General features: G+C 39.3%; 1 protein-coding gene across 4 annotated transcripts in view; it reads left to right on the top strand.

Moving 5' to 3' along the window:
* The window catches only part of UBE2E3 (ubiquitin conjugating enzyme E2 E3), a 101209-nt gene extending 87235 nt beyond the window's left edge, over positions 1-13974 (top strand). For 3 of the 4 annotated variants that reach the window (XM_060152524.1, XM_060152526.1, XM_060152525.1), the window contains exon 6: positions 543-1177. In XM_060152524.1, coding sequence (XP_060008507.1) covers positions 543-640 — 98 coding nt within the window. In that variant the 3' untranslated portion in view covers positions 641-1177. Of the gene's footprint in view, positions 1-542; positions 1178-12826; positions 12863-13314 lie in introns of those variants that run through there. The other variant, XM_060152527.1, reaches the window with a different exon arrangement.
* The last annotated feature ends 8678 nt before the right edge of the window (positions 13975-22652 follow it).

The following is a 22652-nucleotide window of genomic DNA, read 5'->3' as shown; positions in this document are numbered from 1 at the left end:
AAATGTTGTACATAGTACATAGTACACCTTTTTTGAAAAATAAATTCAAAATAAAATTTACATCTCAGATTCAATTTCTCACTCAGTACTATTTAAAGCAAAATGGCAAGTAAGCTTTCAAATGGAGGTAAGGGTAATGATTTAAGTCGTGTTATTGTACAGAATGAAGGAAATATTTCATTCTGAATCTGAGTTTGGAAAAATTAATTTTTAAATATCCGTAGAAAAACAAATACAATCATCTAGCACACTTTTATTGTTCAATAAAATGCTGAGTGAAAAATAATTTTTGTATATTAAAGGCATACACATCTTTAAAAATCAGATTTATTAACTCAACATTTATTTTTTAAAGAGGCTTTTCTAATTTGAATATTAAAATATAAAGATGATTATGTTACTTTAAACATTTTTCTTCTGAGAAATTAGCCATTATATATCAAGTTGCTGCTGAAAAATCAGCATTTCAGTTCAGTAGACTATTAGAACTGAACCTTTAAGACACCATATAATATCTTTTAATGTTCTTTCCACTTTTCCAGCGGATCCTCTGGTTGGAAGCATAGCCACTCAGTATTTGACCAACAGAGCAGAACATGACAGGATAGCCAGACAGTGGACCAAGCGATATGCAACATAATTCACATAATTTGTATGCAGTGTGAAGGAGCAGAAGGCATCTTCTCACTGTGCTGCAAATCTTTATAGCCTTTACAATACGGACTTCTGTGTATATGTTATACTGATTCTACTCTCTGCTTTTATCCTTTGGAGACTGGGAGACTCCCCAAAAAGGTAAATGCTATCAAGAGTAGAACTTTGTAGCTGTAGATTAGTTACGTTTAAAACGCCTACTTGCAAGTCTTGCTTCTTTGGGATATCAAAGTGTATTTTGTGATGTACTAAGGATACTGGTCCTGAAGTCTACCAAATATTATAGTGCATTTTAGCCTAATTCATTATCTGTATGAAGTTATAATAGTAGCCGTAGATGACTAGGAATTACGTCATTTGTATTAAACCCAGATCTATCTCCGAGTATGTGGTTCATGCTGTTGTGAAAAATGTTTTACCTTTTACCTTTGTCAGTTTGTATCGAGAGGATTTCCTTTTACCCTTTGTAGCTCAGAGAGCACCTGATGTATCATCTCAAACACAATAAACATGCTCCTGAAGGCATAGTTTCCTGTCGTAATATTTTAAGTCAGTCTTGTTAGAAGGTGTGTCTGAGATGATTGTTGATGAGATAAAAATGTGAATATGAAGATTAACTACAGAGGACTAGTATAAATAAATCATTTATTAAATTGAAAACATTTGAAATCGTATAAATGTGTAGAGTTTTTTTCCTTTAAGTTCTAATGAGAGAATACATGAGTTTAAATATACAAAACTGCGTTTTTTAACCATTGGTCTCAAAAAAACATAAAGCTCTACTTTGATAATATGATATTTGAGCCAAAAATAACATGAAATCCTGGCTTACAAGATTTTGTTTCCAGAATGATGACTTCTGTCCACCATTGGGCAGCATTGTCAAATAACGTTAATCTGGTAGCCCTTCTGTGTCTTTCATGCATTTTTGACTTCTAATCCTGTTCTTGAATTTTCATGGTGTTTTTGGTGGGCGTTACCATTCTTATTATGCACTTGTCCAACAGATATAAGCAGAGACAGAGATGAACATAGAAACCCTTGTCTGCCCTGAAGGTAGACTAGAACTCTGGATTACTGTGCAGTTGTGGCATTATTTCTCAGTTGAAAGAATAGGGAATTTTAAGGGTTTAATAGGTTATATGAATTCCTTCTTTCTAGTTATAATTATTAAATATTAGATTTCTTATAGGAGTTAGTTTATTTTTCAATATTCAGATTGGTCAACAGAGTATAAATGGTTTTTTCTATGACTGGGATAGTTATTGAGGTAATTCTCTGGTCATGTAACCAAGGTTGTGGAATATGGGCAAATGTCTTCTCCAGTCCTAAATATGGAAATAAAATACCACCCTAAAATTTATAGGCTGGAATTATTAGCATAAAAATACATTGCTCCAGGATAATAAAGTAAAACATTTCTAGTTGTATATACCCTCACAAAGAATAATGGATTCCTACTTGAGTATTCGTCAGTAGAAGTCTTAAATCAGGGTAAAAATAAACACTTCTATATCTGTCTTTCACTTAACGCACACCCGCCTCTCCGCCCCCCCCCGCCAAAAAAAACCCAAAAAGAATCTCTTCACGTTACAGAGGTACACCAAACAGGGTTAGGCTTATGAAAACCTCTGAGCCTTTACAATTTTGAGTTCAAGTTAATGTGATAAGAATGGGCATCTTTTATGTAAGCTATAAGGATTTCTATGTAGATGAGCTGTAGAAAGTAGTTTTTACCCACTTCCAATATTGTACATTCTGCATCCTAGGTTAATAAACTTCTCTCTTAGTCCTAGAAAAGCATTCATCATACTGAATATCAGGATATTTGGAGATGCTATCCTTTGACTTCCTTCACTTGCTATCAGCCTAATTACTACCACCAAACTGTTTACTAGGCTGTGTCCCATACTCACCTGGGACAGAGTGGAGAGAACTGGTGACATAAAAATATTTGTGGCTCTTCCACAAACTACCTTTGTGGCCTTAAATAAGACACTTTCATCTCTTATGTAAAACGCAAAGAAGTTAATTTCGTTATTTCCCTGTTCTCTACTAGCCCTTAGTCCTCAAACTCAGTCATTCTAAATCTTACAAAATTTGTTATGCTTGTTCCACTTTCTCTTGCCGGGATCAGGCCACAGTTTCAAATGGACTGAGTAATAAGTCATCATTTTGGTTCCTACTATTAAGTTCTCTTAAAATTCTGAATTTTAAAAATCTTTTCTCTTTTTGATCAACTTCCCAGTTACATAGATGTCCATCCATGTGTACTACAAATAGGTTTTTTTTCCCCCCATGGAACTTTGTTCTAGATGTAAATTGTGATATTTTAAAACGTAGACTTTTTCTTATTCATTAAGAGCAAATTTTACAAGTCCAAATGTAATGTTGTAAGTACTCAAGAATGGCCATAGCACCATGTACCCTGTTGAGCCTGGAGTGTTCTAATTATGATCGTGTGCCCTCAGAGGGGCCATGCAGTGCACAAAGCACTACATGCCAGGCTCCACTTAGTTACTGAGGTGCCTCATCTTGTTTAATATCCCTCAGAAAGCTTCAGGAGAGAGACACTCTGATGATCCTCAGTTGACAGAATAGAACTGATTCACGGACAGGTTAAATAGCTGGATGCAGATTACACAACCAGTATGATGCGGAAGTACAGCCCCCATTCTTTACCACTAGGCTAAGAGTTTTTGTTTATAGCATTACAGTTAGTATTTAATATATATATGTTTATATGTAAAAGCGGGTATACATAAATTAGAAACCTTCTGAAAGGTAATCTATAAGATAAAGTACAATTTTGCATTTTAGTCAATCCTTATTTTAATCTTCTATTTTAGTCTCAAATGGAACCTTACAAAATAAGCCTTTACTAATTGATTCCAATGAATACGAGGTATGTTTATTTATCTTCTGTCTCAGACATTGGTCATAATACTTTTAATATCACTGGCTTCCCTTTTTTAATTTGGAAAATGAGATAAACGATGTTATTTTAAATTTATTTAACCGTGCATCACATGACCACATCAGAAGATATATATTCATAAATTTATCAATCATTTAATGATGACCTTTTTCAAAATAAGATACATTAGTTATCTAGACATTGCCTTTTTTTTTTTTTTCCTAAACTAGGATATCCTAACGTGTCACAGGGATAAAATTCGTAGGTTTGATTTGGCCCGTGTGTATGTTAAGTCTTTCTAATAAGGACGTGGAGGTGCTGTGTACGTGGAGTCAGTCCTCTACTTGCCCATGTGTGTTCTTACAGCAATACAAGAATGACTGCATTGTAAAACTCAAGTCAGTTTCAGTCCTGTGGCATCACATAGTAACCTGTGTCCTAGTCATGTTAATGCAGTACATTTGCACGTCTTCAGCTGACATACTGTGGTCTTTGGACAGAATCATGGCATGATTTGAAGCATTAATAATTTTCATAAAACCATTGCAAATGATTTGAAGGAGTTGAGCTAATGATTCTACAATAATTATCCACTTATATTTCAGTTAGTGTTTCTTACATTAGATGAATAGAATATGTAAATAAATCCCTTGTTTCATGTTTCAAGTAATAAGTTTTTTCAAGTAATACCGAAATAATAAAAAATAATTCATAATTACATTTTAGTAGATAGGCATTATTTGAAATAACAATTATTTGTAACTAGTTTGTTAACCTTTTTTTTGGTAAAGTTCTTCAGTGATTTAAGTGAACCGCTCCAGTGCGTAATGGGATGTTTCTACACAGTGGAATGATAGTCCTTTCAAAGTGGTTATGAATTGAATTTCTAGGACTGGTGTGGATAAGTGGTGTTAAAACCTTGTCAGACAGAATCAACCTAGATATTACCAATGAGTGCATTTAGAGAACTATAAATTGACTTTAAATCTTTTGTATCTGTAGGTTACCTTGCTGAAATCCAGTGAGAATAAAGCCAATTATGCAGGTCTTTTTAACACAGAACATTAAAAGCAGTTTTTCCCCAAAATCTTCCAATTCCTAAAGTTTATCTCAAGTCCAGCTCTTTTAATGAAACCTTTCCATTTTACTATCATGTACCTTCAGTCTGTCAGTCTCTCTGTTTCTCTTGAGACACCATCTGTACAAACATCGGAAATAATAGAAGCAATTCAAGCATGTACATATTTCCAAGTGTGATCAAACAAGCCAGGTGCCCTTCTGGGCAAGAATTCTTTTTTCTTTCCTTTTTTCTTTTGGATGGAAGGGGTGGAGGGGGGAGGGTGGTTATACTATATACCACCTTAACTGACCTCCATGGTGAGTTTATTCTACAAATTTTAAGAGTTTGCTAATTGAAGGTCATTTCAGGCACTGTGATGCATGCAGAGATGAATACATTCTTAAATAGTTTTTTTCCTGTCCAAATAGATTTTTCCCTCTTGTTAGCAGAGGAGAATACATCTTTGCTAATGTGTATCCATTTTCTACTGAATGAGAAATCAAACAGATGTCCCTGCTGATTTAGCTATGAAAATATTAGTATAATAATTAGGTAAGTTTTATCTAATCTATATGATGTTAAACATTCTTAATACTATTTGATGCTTTGAAAATAATTACTGTCTTTCAAACTACTCTGAATATCCAATATCTCTAGCGTGCATTTTGATACTTTATTATATTCAGTTTAACACTTTATGCATACTTCTGGATAGTGAGCTTTTGGAGGATAATATCTATAGCCCTTGTCTCTGTATCTTAGCCCTTGTCTCTGTATCTAACGTATATAACATGATATACGTTTGCTGAAAGAATGAATATTATATCATGGGTGTAATCTCCATAAGGTTATCCAGGGACTATGTAAAGCATATAAGTCATGTCTTCTTTAATCCCCCATCATACTGATTCAGTGCTTTATGCTTGGTAGGTGATATTGCTGTAAACTTGAAATGTGAGAAGTAGCAATGGGTTATTTTCATAACCTACTTAATGCCTACTTGTATTAAATGGAGAATGAATTAATCTTGTAATTTTAAAAGTCCTTAAATATACCAAAATGCTTTCTGTCCTACAAAATGTACATCATTTCCCATTATCATTACTGTCTTAATTGATATATTTCTCCTATTCCTTTTTACTGGTAAAAAGGAAGAAGACAATGGAATATATGTGTCTGCTTACAGTATTCTTTTAGGGGTATCTAATAGGAAAAATGAAAAGTGGTAGCTTTTGAAAAAATTGCTTTTAAGAGAACTATTTTAGGGAAGAGGAACAAGTATATTGTACTGTATAGTAGTACAAAGGGGGGGGCAGTCCTGGAGTGTTGAAAGTTAGTCATTGAAATATTATCCAGATCTCTTCATTTGGTTTTTCTTTCCCACTTCTATCTTCTGTGAGAAAGGGAGATAGAATAGGACAAAGAACCAAACAGGTCACTTTTTTTCTTTATTGCCCCATGTTATTCCTGAGCCGATAGGTGTAATTGAAAGGTGACAGGGCAAAAGCTCCCTAATTCCAGAAGTGTAATTCCGCCTTCTCATTGTAACGTGAGTATTTCGTAAGTTGGCTAAGCAAATTCAGGTATGTTGGCTGCTTACTGCTCCAGGCCCATCTCACACTGAGAGGGGAGAGAGATAAACCCATGGAGAACAGGTTACTGAGCGTTGTTGGTCACCAAGAGAGGTCCTGATACTCCGGGGCAAGTGTGTAAGGAACGTTAAAGATTCTCTAGGACTGAGACCGGAGTGCTTTATGACAGGTCTTCATATGAGCATGTCATTCCTTCATCTCCCTAGTGATGAAGAAGAGTAATTATAAGAAACACAAGGTGAGGGAGTAAAGCTGTATTGCAGGGATATTGCTGGCACCCCTTGCCTGATTCCTTTATCGTTTTTTAGGAGCACATTAGCCCTCTGCTGAACTCTTTCCCTGGCCACACAATTCCCAAATAGTAAAGGTCATTTTAAGTATTCATGTGGGACAGTTTTTTCTTCTGTAATTTTTTTTTAACATCTTTATTGGGGTATAATTGCTTTACAAGGGTGTGTTAGTTTCTGCTTTATAACAAAGTGAATCAGTTATACATATACATATGTTCCCATATCTCTTCCCTCTTGCGTCTCCCTCCCTCCCACCCTCCCTATCCCACCCCTCCAGGCGGTCACAAAGCACCCAGCCGATATCCCTGTGCCATGCGGCTGCTTCCCACTAGCTATCTACCTTACGTTTGTTAGTGTGTATATGTCTATGACTCTCTCTCGCCCTGTCACAGCTCACCCTTCCCCCTCCCCATATCCTCAAGTCCGTTCTCCAGTAGGTCTGTGTCTTTATTCCTGTCTTACCCCTTGTAATTTTTTTAATGACACATTTTATTTGTATTGTCACCTCCCTTGATCACGAGCCCCTAGAAATCAGGGATCCAATTCATTTCACTAACATTGGTTTAGATACTTAGGATTAGCAGTGAACAAACCACACAAAAATCCCTATCCTTAGGGCGTTTACTTTCCAGTTCAAGGCGACAGACAAAGTTTAAAAAGGGGGGAAAAGTGTATATGTATGACGGTAAGTGCTATGTTAAAAACAAAACGGGGAAGAGAAATAGGGAGTGTGCTGAGAGGGAGAAAGGGGAGGTTGCAGTGCAGTTGTGAAAGGGTAATCAGAGAAGACCTCACCAAAAAGATGAGTCAAGAGCTGAAGATGGTGAGGGATAAGCCACTCAGGGTGAAGAGAATTGCAGGCAAAGGAAATAGCAAATGAAAAGACCTGGGGGCAGGGGCATGCTCAATGTTTGCCGAAACCAGCAAGGGCCCGGAGAAGGTGGGGCAGAGAAAGCAGCAACTAGAACAGCAAGAGGCAAAGTCAAGAAGATGACAGCTGAACAGGTCACGTAGGGCCGCGTAGTGTGTGGAGTGCCTTGTGAGGAGTTTGGGTAGTACTCTAAGTAAGATGGAAGCCACCGGAGGGTTTTTTAGCCAAAGAATGATAGGTTTATGACCTGTTTGAGAATTTCTGATTACCCTTAGGAAAAAGACTTGGGGGGGAGGGGAGAGGGAGCCAGGCTAGAGATACTGATGACTCCAACCTGGATGGCATTAGTGTAGATGGTAAGAAACCATCAGATTCTGGTTCAAGGTAGCCAATAAGATTTGCTCATAGATCTAACTATGTGGTGTAAGAAGGAGTCAAAGTTTGGCACCTGAGCAAACTAGAAGCCTGGAGTTGTAGTTAATTAAGGTGAGGGACCTGGGGGCGGCGGGTGGTGGGGGGGTGGCGTTCAGCAGGACTGGAGACAGATGAAGAGCCTCGCTTTTGACAGGTTAAGTTGGAAGTGCCTGTTAAGCATCCAGATGGAGGCGTCAGAGCAGTGGACATCCGGACCTGGAATTCAGGAGTGAGTTCTGGGCCAGGCACAACATTTGGGATTCATGAGTGGATAGGTGATATTTACAGCTGTGGGACTGGATGAGATCATCAAGGAAATGAGTGCTGCTAGAGAAGAAAGAAGTCTGGGCACTCCAACATTAAGAAGCTGAGGACAGACACGAGGAATCAGCAAAGGAACCCAGGAAGGAGCAATCAGGAAGTAAAAAGGAGAAGCCTTGGAGAGCGTGGGGACCTGAAAACGAGGTGAAAAGTTTCACGGAGGTGGAAATGATCTACAGCTTCAGATGCGACTGATGAGCCACCTAAGGTGCAGATGTGGACCGGAATGGCCATTTTATTTAGCAACTGACTGATGGCAAGCATCGTTTTGTTGGAGTGGCGAGATCAAAAGCTCTGTTGGAGTAGGTGCCAAAGGTAATAGAAACTGCAGACTTCTGACAGTTTTGCAATAGAGAAATAGTAGTTTTCTTTTTTTAAGATGGGGGAGAATTATACCGTATGTTGTTGGGAAAAATAAACAGAGAGGGAGAAACAGATGAGTAGGGCAGAGAAGCAATGTCCTCGAGAAAATCATTTGTGCTTTACTGGGGGTGTTTCCAAAACTCCCTGCACTTCCCTTGGACATTTCTTTCTCTTCCTGAATAGACTAGGAGCTCTTGGGAAGCACAGTATCCCCACTTAAAGCAGTACTGACCTTCACGAAACTTGAGCTCTACTAGTTAGGCAGGAGAAGATGGGATGTAGCACACAAGTGAAGTGATTGTCCTTTTCTGGGAATGCAACATCTCATCCCATCCCTAGTTAACAGAACAAGCAGAGGGCAAGGGGCTAGGTCCAGGCTGGAGGGTAGATGTGGTAGTGGGAAGCTTTCTTGTGGCTTCTACTCCTCCACGAAGTAGGAAGTGGTTATTGGCCGAAAGGGAGGATGGGGGGACCAGACCTCATGTGTCTGTGTGACTCCTCTGTGCCCAGGAGAGTGGTCATTTATTGTCGAGAGAATAAATGAATGGTTAAGTGAATTGTTTAGCTAGATGGGCCTTTGATTTTATAGTTACATGTTAATCATGAACAAGTAATTAAAATTCCCCTAGTGTCTGGAATGGCTGTTCTTCAGCAAGTATGGTTAGCAAATATTAGCTGACTTGAATCTTGAGCACCTTAATATTTTCTTTCCTTGAAGTGATTTTCCTCGTCATTGAGGAATCTACCTTGACACCAAACTTAACTAGATTTAAATTTTTAAATCAACAGATTTAAGTATTTATAACTAATGCTGCTTTACATGCTGGAAGTGGGAGAAACTTATATTTCCCAAAGAGCTCATCAAAGTCTAGCCAGGAAAAGAGATGGCCTAGGTGAGCACAGAGAGCTCTCAGGAAAATGGCTTATCAAAAATCCTTTCTTGCCCATTCAGATGATTCTAGAAAATAGAGCAGTGTTTACCCCAGGTCTACTTTGTAACGTAGTAGTGAGAGAAGGATGCAGAGATGCCAACTCCTATTACCCTGACTTCTACCCCTGGTTCCATGGGAAGACACTTCCAGTTCCAGGCCTTCTGTCCCTTGACCTTACTCAGGAAGTAGGGAATTTGAAGGGCAAGTTTCATTTCCAGAGAACCCATGGGGCAGTGAGCTAAGGACCAGGACTCATACCTTCTATTGTGTTTCTCTTTCCCTGCTCCTGTCCTGACTTCCTGCTTCCAAGGTTCATACGTAAGAAATGGGGCACTTCGTAGCTTATTTTCTGTGAAAACCTGGTCAGTGACAGACCCGAATCGTCACAGTTGGCTCAACCACTTAATTTTGCCTAGAGAGCCAGGAATTAAGAAATACTTAGTCAGCTTTTTTCCTGATTGAGTCTTGCTGAACAGTACTTTTGCTGTGTGATTATTGCACATTTATACCCAACTAATTATCTGAACTTAAATAGGGTATGACTCTTCTTTCTTAACCTAAATTAATCATAATAATATTCTTTAGACTATCTCTCACACTTATACAGGCTAACAGTTGCTGGCTTTTCACCTTATTTCTGAAGGATAGCATGTTTGGATTCTGTTCTCAGATTTTTCAGTCCTAGGTCTAATTCAGGCCCTTATCTGCAGGAGTCTTTTAAGTCACCCTCTTGTCTATACAAAGGACTCCAATCTTTTCTTCATGCTGAGGTCACATTAATCTTCCCAGAGTAAGCACACTCCTTGCTCACAGACTTCAGTGGCTGCCCACTGTTTTCAGAGTCCAGTCCAAACTCCTTAGAAGCCCAGCTTTCTGTCATGACATCAGTACGCCCCCATATGATGAAGCAGCATCTATTTCAGTAGTAGGTTCAGATGCACTGGTTTTCAGTAAAATACCAGAGTCATTCTGGCCAATGGCAGCCGTTCTATCTATCACTTAAAAATATTTTCTCAGAGAAGTAGCAATAGTGACTCATTGAGAAAACTTCCTTAATCTTCTGACTCTTCTTCAAGGCCTTCCTGCTCATAGGACTGACTACAACTCTTTGATGTTCTGACACTTTTATAATTTCTTTTACTACTAGCAGTTCAAAGTATTGATGCATATAACCTTGTTGCTGGCTGTGTTAAGTTTCAAGCATCAGAAAATAGATTGCTTAAGATACTTTGCTTGGCACACCAGTATTTTATATCTGAATTGATATACTTGTTACACTTCAAGACAGATGGTGCATTGCTTCTGTGCCTAATAGCATTTGGCAGTGCTGAAATTTAGCCTTCTGTTCAATCCAGAATAATTCAGTGATGAGTGGGCAACTTTGTGCTTTTTTTTTTTTTTTTGCTGGATTTGAATATTTGGAAGTGTTTTAGCTTACTTACTAACTATACGTAAGCGCCTTCATAAAATGACATTCCAAGTGTAGGCAAGTACATAATCAGTGGATGAGCACTGTGTATCAGTTTGGCGTATGGTACCACTTGTTTTTATTTTCATGATAGTGATATGTTTCTAGAAAGATTAACGAGTATTCGGCCACATTTAAACATGGGCACAAAACTTTCCAGGTTTAAAGTTAACTGTTAGGGTAAGGAGAGTTGACATCAAAGGGGAGGGTTTGCAAATGTTGAAGTGAGTCTAAAGGAGCAGAGGTTTTTAGGTCTCACGTTGATTGTCTCTCCTCAGTTTCATTTGATTCCCCTGGTTAATACCTCTCCTCAGGCACCTTGCTAAGACAGCCATTTCGTTATTTAAGGCCTGGCTGGAAGATTGCAATAAATAGCATCTCTAAAGCCCTGTATTTTGTTACTTAAATTAGAAATCGTTTTGTATTCTTCCTTATTTGCAGCTTGTTAGAGCTTTCCTAGTGATTTGCTGGAAATGTATTTTCTCTCCGTGTATTTTCAAAGTAGGATTTATGTAATTCTGTGGTTATCATTAGGGGAAGACTGGGTGTTAGGATGCCAAAAGCCCACAACCTGAGAACACTCCAGTGGGGACATCTGAAGAGAAACAGCAAAAGCACCGTCCTTCTGCACTTGGTTGTGGGTTCTGTTTGTTGACGGAGGATGTTGATAGTTGATTTAGGACAGGGCACTGTGATGTGGAGAAAACGCCCATCCCATTTAAGCTTTGGGAAAAGGTTTACTCCTTTGAGCTGGGGTTAAAGATACTGTATTGCCTGCTCTCCTAATTCTGGAAGGATAAAGAGATCAATAAAAAGTTTCCTCGGATTCTGTAAGTCAGACCTGTTTCTATTTTTTCTACATTTCCAGAGAAGCCAAGATCACAAAGACTGGGGCATTCTGTATTACTATTGATTCTGTAATGTTACTGTAAATTCTTTTTCTGACAGTGATATATTGTGCACAGGTACTCTGACCACTTCTCTAGATTCATTTCATATAACACACCCATGGACTGAACTTCAGAGTCACCGCTTCTTTAGCATCTACAACTTGTCTGGAAGTTGTCTGGAACATGTCTGGAAGACTCAGTTCCTGTCTACTGTGTAGTGGCATACCTGGGACAACGGAACTAGAAGAGTGACTTAGGAGGACACATTTACACCCAAAGGACTCACGGCTTCTCTGAAAATCACTGCAATCTGCTTATTTAACACAGTAGGGATAGTAACCTTAGCTCTTAAGTCCGGGTCCTGCCCAGGAATCTTTAAAATCATCATTTCCAAAATAAAACGTTACCTTCAAATAAAGTATTTATTACACATATATGAAAACTAATTACCAAGAGTTGCCACCTGACATATTTTGACACTTAGTCTTGAAAGGAATGAATAGAGAGATCACAACTTTTAAATTTTAGTTGTATTAGCGCTTAGAGTAATTAAAGGTCATTGATGTATCCACAATAGTTACTTCATGAGTAAAACACTGCAATAGTAGTTATTTCAGTTCTAACTCCTGGGTCTTCAGATTCTGAACTCTAGGGTCAAAATAGTTTAATTAAACACCAGCCTGTGGTAGAGTAACTGAGCTTTCAAATTTTTTATGTACTGTCTTATTCTGTCAGTGGATTTTTTTTTTTAACTTCTCTGGGCCTGACTTTCCTCAATTATATAACTGAACAAAAAACAATGAACAACACTGCAGAAATGCTGGGGAAAATGATGGGAGAATTTTGTTTAGTAGTAAAACACTGAGCAGTGTAAAGTGTCTGGAGAGACTTTAAGCAGTAAAACAATACAATTGCAAATTGTATGGATAATTATATTTTTGAGTACAGCATGAAGCTTCACTGTTAGAACGTTGTTTTTGCTTGTGCTAATAGGTTGTGTCGCATCTTTTTTTGTTGTTTTTTGTTTGTTTGTTTTTGTCTCTGGGCTCTGAAGATTGGAGTTTACTCTTAATTGCCAAGAAGGACATAAGTGAGTATATTTCTTTTTTTTAAATTTAACAGACCAATAATGGATACATATCTATTTCAGAGTGTTTGATTATAATTAAGCAATGTAGATGCTGTAAGATTCTTCTAGATTTTACACTTGAGAGCTGGTCTGGTCTAATCATTTCTAGATGATTCTTCTGATTCCCAGACAAAAATGAAAGACTGAAGGAATTAAAGAATTTAGGCTCATTCTGGGTGTGGTGGGAACAAACTCATGCACGTTCTTCTCTAGAGAAAAATCACACTTTCCTAATCCTTGAGGTTTCTTTTAATCCCATGTTTCCTCCAGACCAACAGTAAGATGTTTTCACTTTCTTTCTTTTTTTTCTTCTTTCTTTTTCTTTTTTTTTCCTCCAGAAGAGGTGTGGTGGAAGGGTCTGCCAGAACCAGAGGCTAAGCACACAGCAGTATAAAACAAATTCTTTATTCCAGCTTCCAGAATTCATCCTCTTCAAACTTTCCTGTTCACTGGGATAACGAAGCCATTTAACAGTGGTGTCAAGAAGCCTCATCCAGTGGTTGAAGCTTGGTAGAAAACAAGGAAGCAGGCAGGTGTGGATCCAGTAGACCAGCTGCACTCTGACCTTCCCACTTTCACTAAAGGGAGTGGGGAAGTGGGGAGGCAGAATTTAAATTAAATCGGTACTGAAGCAGATCTGATGTGACTGTGACAATCTTCCAGTGAATATTTGTTTATCTTAATTTAAATAGTCACGTGTTAAAAATGTGAGTGTCAGATTTACTTCCCCCCAAGGCCACTCAGCTATGCTTCTCGTAGTCTTTGGAAGGGATGAAGAGGAAACACAGAGCCACACTTTAATGATGGTGCTAGACGTTTGTGAAAGCTAAGTGTAATCGTAGAAACATTTTATTTTATATTTTTATTCCAGAGTAAATGCAGTGTACTACGGGAGCAGGTTTAGATAAATGTTTCGTGATATGCCAAAAAGGTTACACATACATTTGCTTAAAGAAACTCTCCCTCTGGATTTAATAAAATTCTAGCCACAAAGAGGTACAAAATTTAACTCACGGGATGTAATGAAAAACCTAGAAAACTTACTTCCCACACATTTTCCTTCCCTTCCCTCCCTTCCCCTGCCTTGTCTTCTCCCCCATCACCCCCCCCTCCAGCTTTGCTCGCCGTGGTTGTAGGAAAAGAAGAGCAGCTGAGCACATAGTTACGTTGTTCCTTTAAACTCTGAATCAGAGGGAGGTTTTCTGGCATCTCCCAAAGCTACAGTGCTGAGGAACTTGTTGCTACCCACCGCACATCATCCCACAACTTCTGATTAAATGTCTTGAGAATTGGCCGGTATTTTTAACTGAACACGGGAAAACTTAAATATACAGGAAGTGTACCTTTGTTTTTTAATTCATTTGTATATTTTCTTGATGCTTCGCATAAAGACCAAAAGGTGCTTTGGCTTCTCTTTGCCCCCACCAGAACTGTGGAGTTATTGTGGGGTGTATGGTATTCCATAGCACACCATAGATCTCCACTAGATGTCAGTGTGTCACCAAATGAAACCAGTTCAGCGCGCTCTCCAGACCTGTTCTTGAAACATTGAAAATGGGAACTCATCTGTTACTTTTTAACCAGAATGATACAGAGAACTTTTAGTATACAGGTTAATAATAAGTTATATTTGTCAATCAATCCTAATAAAAATGAAATCTTTAAAAAATGTTGTACCTTTCATCTGAGGATTTTAAAATGCTTTACTTATATTCTAGTTTTTGCAATGATATCCCCAAAGAGATAGAATGCAAGTATTCATTTTACATTTTACAGTAAAGTACCTGAAGTGCAAGGGGACAAAATGATTGGCTCAAGATCACACAGACGACATCTGCTAAACCCAGGCTGGTATTTCTGCCATCACAGAACCTACTCTACCTAAATAGTGCTGCTTGCTCCTTTGGCATGGAAAGTGTACTTGGGTGCAGATGCCCTTTATTTCTCATGTGTATTAACCACTTTGCCTAAAAAACAAGCTCAAGAAAAGTGGAATGATAATTAAGAATGATTGAAGATTATTGATTCAATTAGTATGGAGATAATTAAGATGTAATTTTAAGGTTTTATAAAGATTGCACAAAGAAAATGTGCTAAACGATGTAGATAACTTTAAAAATTTATAGCAGTGTTTTACCTATGCTATTTTACAGATGGTGAACTCAGACCAGTGTTAGCCTTGTCATAGTTCATATGCTCCAGTGCAGAAGGAAAGGAACGCAGTTGTAGTTTGGTCTGGAAGGTTGAAGCTCTTGGGTATTTTGGGATTGATGGACATATTGCATTTTGTAGGTTTTACACTGTATAATTTTCTTAAAAGAGGAGTATACATACAGTCCTGTATATGAGGATTTAAATAGTGATTTTATCAAAATTGTGTAAATACACAAGTTACAACTATGTAGAAATCATGTTTGTTTATAGATCTAATTCTGTCTGTTACGTTTTTTACTCAGCAGTGTTTTTAAAATATTTTTTTTAATTGAAGCATAGTTGACTTACAATATCATGTAAGTTTCAGCTATACAGCACAGTGATTCAGTTATACATATTCTCTTTTTCCGATTCTTTTCCCTTATAGGTTATTACATAAGTTCCCTTTGCTATACAGTAGGTGCTTGTTTGATATCTATTTTATACACAGTAGTGTGTATATGTTAATCCCAGCCTCCTAATTTATCCCTCTCCCCATCCCCCTTTTCCCTTTGGTAACCAAAAGTTTGTTTTCTATGTCTGTGAGTCTCTTTCTATTTTGGAAATAAGTTCATTTCAGCAGTGTGTTTATAGGATTGTTTATGTGTACAACTAATTTGTTGCTTCTAACTGATGAGTGATATTTTATAATGTGTGTGCATCTTTTTTTTTTTTTTTTTTTTGCGGTACGCGGGCCTCTCACTGTTGTGGCCTCTCCCGTTGCCGAGCACAGGCTCCGGACGCGCAGGCTCACGGGCCCAGGCGCTCCACGGCATGTGGGATCCTCCCGGACCGGGGCACGAACCCGTGTCTCCTGCATCGGCAGGCGGACTCTCAGTCACTGCGCCACCAGGGAAAAAAAAAAAAAGATAACACATTAGGGTGATGAGATTAGGGGTGAATTTAATCTTCCCCTCTCTATGTGGTAACATTGTTTTTATAATATAAAGGGGAAAATGGTTTTTATTGTCTTGTAAAAATTTGCCACAATCTCCACTTTAGAAAGGCTTGTTTCCTGTCAATGAGGTACCTTGTAAACAACTGAAATTCAAAAGATTTGGTTTGGTTTATTTACTTCAGTTGTTCTAGTTTACTCACAGAAACCAAGGTTAAACTGGCAGAAGTACATATTTTCAAACCTTACTGGGAATTTTGAGCGAAAATAAATGATTGCCCCAATCCCAGCAGGCTGTTTGCTGGCAATGTTCAGTGCATTGTCGATGTTCATACTGATGAAGAAATGTTTAATAAATGTAGCTGTCTTCAATTTGTGTTTTCCTTTGAAACGGTGCAGGGTTAAAAGAGTCGCCAGTAAAGTTCAAGAGATTTTCAAAATTAAAAATTAGAATAGCTGTTGATTTTGCATGCTTGGACCTATGTTTTGGTTGAGAACTTGTATTTCTCAAATCATGCATGGATCAAATTGAGGTATAAAATAACATTTCACATATGTGAAAGAAAACTTGTACTTTTATGATATGTCTCATTTCAGTAATAACAGTGTAGCCACCCCTTAATTGTGTATAAAAGCTTCATAGGCAATAATAAAACTTATACAACTGATCAGTGATTATCCGTTGGAGAAGTCAGGCATGTGTATCGGAATTGCCTAGAAAACCTTTTTAAACCCATGTTTCCCTGCCACCATCCCCATCCTGTGATCGCAGATTTCCAGATTTGGCGCTGGGGTGGGTGGGTGGAGAACGCAAGAGTGTGCGGTTCCAGGACTTTACAAGGTGCTGCAAAGTACTGGTGCCGATGGGGCCTTCAAAGTCACTCCCACCCCAGGCGTGCCCTCAGTTTGAGTTAATTCCTGGGCTCCTGGAGCCGCTAAAATGCCTTGAATACTGGACTCACAGTTGGCTAGAGTTATTCAGTAGTTGTAACAAACTTAGGGGATAGCTGAATGGAGTTGATAGGCTCCCATTTGGAGGTGAATTCTTTGTTCAATCAGTTCCTGTTAAATAGGAAGGTAAGGAATCCAGGGGGAAGACCAGGACCAGCTCAGCCTCCCTCATGCCTGATTTGTGGCATATCAAATACTCCAGCTCCCACAGAACCTTTATTTTCTCTACCAGTTTCTCACTGTGCTTAGAATCCCACCATTAGATTCATTCTTGGGCTTAAAATATAGGCATCTCCAGAAATCTTAACTTTTTAACGCTGACATTACAGGAATCAGTAACACATTGAGTTTTATTAGTTTTATCAGGAACTCTACACTAAAGCTCATTAGCTCAGAAAAATCACTTCTCACCCCTGACACCTGGCTGAAGCAAATTGTTGGGTAAATGGGGATTTTGATAAGGGAAAGAGGGAAAAGAAGCCTAGAGCATTCTAGCTACTACTTGAGAAGACAGGCAGAAGGGGGCAGGGGCTGATTGCCCAAGGGAGTACCCTCCGGGGCGCACAGAGGAAATCAATTAACTAAAATGCAGGCTCTGATTGGAGTTGTGGGCAGGAGAGTCTGCATTGCAAGCTCCTAAGTGAGGCCCCTGCTGCTCGTGTGGAGGAGCTTCATCTCCTTCACCTATTGTCTCTAGCAAGTCCTACACCCAGCACGCAGGGGCCCAGAAGTTCTTGTTATTGCACTTCAGTGAGACTGAGAATCACCTGGAGAGCTTGTTAAAGCAAAGTCCTGGGCCCTTCGTCAGAGATTCTGATTCAGTTGGTGAGGGCCGCGAGTTTGCCTTTCCAGTTGCTGATGCCTGGGACTGAGTAACAATGCTTTAGACAGCACATCTCCGAGCCGCGTCTGCAACCCTGGCAGAGCACCCGATACCCCAACATATGCCGAAGTTCTAAGTCGTGGGCGCTTCCTGACGTGCTGCAAAGGTGAGCCCAGCATCCTCATATTTGCCAAAACGTATCATCTAGGAGATCTCCCATTCAGGCTCTCGTGATGTTGTGTTTCTTGTCTTTGCAAACTTAGTCACACGCAGGTGGATCAAGATTTTGTATTATGTCTTGCATACTAATGTATCAGGAGGATAAACAATAAAATTCAGTAGGCATGGGACTTCAAAATCATTTGGATCAGTTTCCTGGCCTTGGTGGGTTGAATTGGTTGAAATCCACAACCTGCTTATGGATGCACAGCAGGAGTTAGGAATGATACTGTTTGTTTTGTTTGTTTGTTTTGCGGTACGCGGGCCTCTCACCGTTGTGGCCTCTCCCGTTGCGGAGCACAGGCTCTGGACGCGCAGGCTCCGCTGCCATGGCTCACGGGCCCAGCCGCTCTGCGGCATGTGGGATCTTCTCGGACCGGAGCACGAACCCACGTCCCCTGCATCGTCAGGCGGACTCTTAACCACTGCGCCACCAGGGAGGCCCTGATACTGTTTTAAATATGGCAGACATTTCCCGGCAAAATCTCTTAAAAACTGATAGAAATATTTTAAGAACTTGGAAATTCTTAGGGGTTTTTCTTGGTTTGTTTTTTGTTTTTGGAATTTAAGAATTCAACACATTGAAAATGAAAAAAACATCCGCAGAGTACTGGAAAAAATTTCTTCACGTTCTTGTCTCCTTAGAATGATGCTGCTTATATTCTGGTTAAGCTGAAGGATAAAGATGGGGCTAAGTATAAAAGTATTTTAAGTTAACTTGAAAGAAATTTTAGTCTTAACTATTACTGAAACAGCTTAAAATACAGAACAGATTATTGTTTGCAACTAGCAGTTCCCTTTCCATTTTAATCAGTTCCTTCGGTATCTTTGAGTGTTATCTTTATTATGAGAAAATATGGTTACAGTTCCTCGACCTTCATATAGCAGTATTTAATAATTATAAGGGTTATCAAAATTTGTCTCAAAGATTATGCTAAATATTATTTTAAAATATATTTTAAAAATACATTAAATATAGCGTTTTCTTTCATTTTTAAATCAGCTTTACTTTTATTAATATGTAGCTCTCCTCTTTGAGCTATAGAGTGTTGTGATTTGTAAAATTTCTCTCAGCGGGCATGCATTTAAGAACATTAGCTTACCTCGTTGGAGATTTGTGAGAACTGATCAATAATAAAGTACCCCATGCCACAGCTGGGTATTACAATTGGAGATAGCTAAGAAACCTTGGTTTCATAACAACATAAGAACATGGACTCAATGAAACGACAAGAATAAGATTTGTCAAATGTTGCTTCTTAGAGTCTGGTCTACTTAGCAGTGCTAATCTCAGTAAATCTATCAAGAGCTCATTTCTTTTCCTTCCATATTTACAGAAACCTCTATGTCATCTATAATGGATGGATTTCTTAGGTAGCTTTCAGTGTTAGTAGTTCAGTTACATTACCAACTGTTCTATCACTATAAAAGATTTTCAAATGGGAAAACTTCAATATCCCACCAACACAGGCCACTTTCCTTTGTTATATGCTCTCCATAAGCAGGCTTTTTTCTTAGCAGAAATCGCTTTAGTCTGTAACTAAGGTATTTTCTTATTTGTGTGTCTATTTGACTATACATCGTCCTCACCTGGGCTTCTGAGCGCATGTGCACAAGGACCATGCCTTACGCTTCATTGCAAGCCCCGGGCCCAGCATATGGTAGCAGCTCAAACTACTTTTGATTAGCAGTTATCTGCTACGAAATGTTTTTCATAGTTGAGAGGTTAGTTTTCTACTACTGTGTTAGGGACTTGAAGCTTACATTGTGTTCCTTCTCCTGGTAAAGGTGAACCACCATCCCACCCCCTGCCCACAACCCCTCCACTGGAGCCCATCATCAAAGGAGTTAGCTAGCCAGGCACACTCTTTCTAATGCTTCTGAAATTGTTTTGAGTTGTCTCTTACCATTCTCAACCCAACCCAGCCTGAGCATTCTCTCCTAGTTCTGGCAGGGAGACGTGTGCTCATCAACCAGGCTGGGTCCTACCTACCTATGTTCCAGATCCTCTTTGCCCCACCAAGCACTTCTCCCACTCCCTGGCACAATTTCCTGTGAGAGAGGGCAAGGGGGATTTTGACTAGGAAAATGTACATTCCTATCTTAAAATGTGACATGAAGGAAATATACAGAAGCAAATGTTTTGCATCAAGTTTATTTCTACGTTTAGCATTATTGCTACTTGGGGGAGGGGGTTGTAGATATAAAACGTTTTACAAGTTTTATGAGTTTAAAATAAAAAAACCTTGGGCCATCTGTACCATTTCAATTTCTGTTTTTAATAGGAAAACTTTGGCTTTTCCCCACCCTGGTTTTCATCAAGATAGTACCTCCCTTTCCTCTTTTCTTATGGTATATGTTTTTACAGTATAATCTTGTTATCTGGATTAATTAAATCTTTAGTTTTGTTACGGAACCAAACTTTGGTCCACTCGCCTGCGTGCAGTAAAACCAATATACTGAAACCAGGTTGTGGTGAAGCAAAGTGTAGCATTTACTGCAGGGCGCCAAGCAAGGAGTCCAGGACAGCTAGTGCTCAAAACCCCCGAACTCCCTGAAGGGTTTCAGCAAAGCATTTTTAAAGACAGGGTGACAGAGGGACATCTCAGGGTATGTGATCAGCTTCTGGGCAATTCTCTGATCAGTTGATAGTGAGGTAACAGGGCCGTGTTACAGGGATTAAAATTATCAATCCTTAGGCTCTAGTAGTCTGGAGGGCTACATGGTGTGGGTTTTAGCATCTGTAAAACAACTCAGGAAATGTGTATCAGATACTATTATCTAGGTACTTCAGAGAGAAGCTAAAGCAGAGGATATTGGGGAGAGGTCTGTCCCTGGAAGGCCCCATAGTGTCCTACTCAGTTACAGTTTTATGCTCAGTAGAGAGGAAGTATGATTTGATCATTACCTTAAAGCTTTTAACAAGGGTTTGTTTTTCCAGTTTATGAGAAGCAGACAAAATTTGATTAGTTAAATTTGTCAATATCACACAGTAAGATGGTGCATATAGTGTGGCAGTTAACCACATGGTCTCTTTACCCCATGTTAGCTGTTTAACCTTGGGTAAATTACTTAACCTCTCTGTGGTTTAAATTTTTCATCTGTAAGATGTACATCACAATAGTATGTATTTTTTAGGGTTGCTATAATGAGATACAGGTTGTCAGTGCTGCTGAAAACTCAGCCTCTGTGCACCAGTGCCGAATCGAATCTCAGAGACAGATTTTTTGGTGAAGCAGAAAAGAATCGCTTTATTGCTTTGCCAGGCAAAGGGGGACACAGCGAGCTCCTTCCATTGAAAACTGTGTGTCCCAACCCAGGGGAATTTGGTAAGGAGTTTTATAGCAATGGTTCAATGGTGGGGTTGCTGATAGGATTAGGGTATGGGCAGGGCCTGCACTCCTTTCATCTGGTCTCAGGCAATCTCTCCATGAGCTTCTCTGGTTTCTTTAATCTGGCCTCAGGTGGTCTTCTCTGGAATGAAGAATGCTAACTCCATTTGTTGGGGGTTTCACGATCATAAAGAGGTCAAAGATATTGTTATGTGTCTCCCTTGAGGTGGAACCAGGACCCTGCCCCAAGGCTGCACTATTGTTTCTTGACTGCCCCTCCCTTGTCTCTGCATCCCCTCCCTTCCCTGATCAGCAACTGTTTGAATCTGCCCTTTGGGACTCAGGGAAGGTCATGAAGGCTAGAGTCTGTTCCCTACAAACAAGGAACAGGGTACAAAAAGGCTTTCATGCCCAGGAATCCCACAGGGTCCCGCTTGGTTTCATCAGGAGTGTAGTGTAACTCTACACGAGCCTGGCACAGTTAGGTGCTCCATCAGTGTCAGTTACTGTGTTTTTCGAATGTACAATAGCAAACAGCTCCTCATAACCTTTATTTTCAGAAAAGGAACCCTATTTCCTAGACAATCTGACTAGTTCTTTTTCTAGCTCTAATTGCATGATTAACTGCACCTACTCCAGCCTCTCATAGGGGGCTTATTTCTTTACTTAGCATCAGCATTTCTGACCATAGATGAACTTAAAGAAGATGGAACGATAAACCCGTAGGCAACTTGTGTTGTGGAAGTCTTCCTTGTCATGATGTTGCAAAAGGATCCACGCCTCCACCCAAATCCCAGAACACTTTCTTGTAGTAACTTCATGAGGCTGTCTTGTATTTGGCAAATGTCTGAATAAATCTCTTAACCATCGTCAGGTCCTAAATGTGTTTAACCCAGTTGAGGACAGATTTCCTGACTAGGTACAATGGACCAGTCCCTGGGGTCCGTGCCTGCTGCCTTTCTTTTCCTGCCAGTTCTAAGTGTGCCACGACCAGGTATATAATTGTGCTCTAAATAATTGGCATTCAGACCTTTAGAACTTGGCTCTAGGCATTGGCGGCAACAAGAATAAGGCGATGAAATTCTTTTTCCTTTCAGTCATCACTTTCTATTTTGTATAATTGTACTCTTTAATATCTAGGCCCATCATTTATCACAGATATATCGATTTCTGAGAATCACTTATTTTACAGTGCCTTCACTTTATCTGACCTAAGATACCTGTGAAATGGGTGATTCCCTTTCCTCAGGGGTAAGCCCCGGGGGTAAGCTGGCAGTGGGCATTGTTTTGCACTGGCCTTAGGAGCCTCGAGAGAGGGCAGGGATAGGTATGGACTGT

The sequence above is a fragment of the Lagenorhynchus albirostris genome, chromosome 6 (assembly GCF_949774975.1).
Source record: "Lagenorhynchus albirostris chromosome 6, mLagAlb1.1, whole genome shotgun sequence".
Classification (NCBI taxonomy): domain Eukaryota; kingdom Metazoa; phylum Chordata; class Mammalia; order Artiodactyla; family Delphinidae; genus Lagenorhynchus; species Lagenorhynchus albirostris.
The sequence above is the reverse complement of the archived record's forward strand: the minus strand, read 5'-3'. Positions and strand labels throughout refer to the sequence as shown.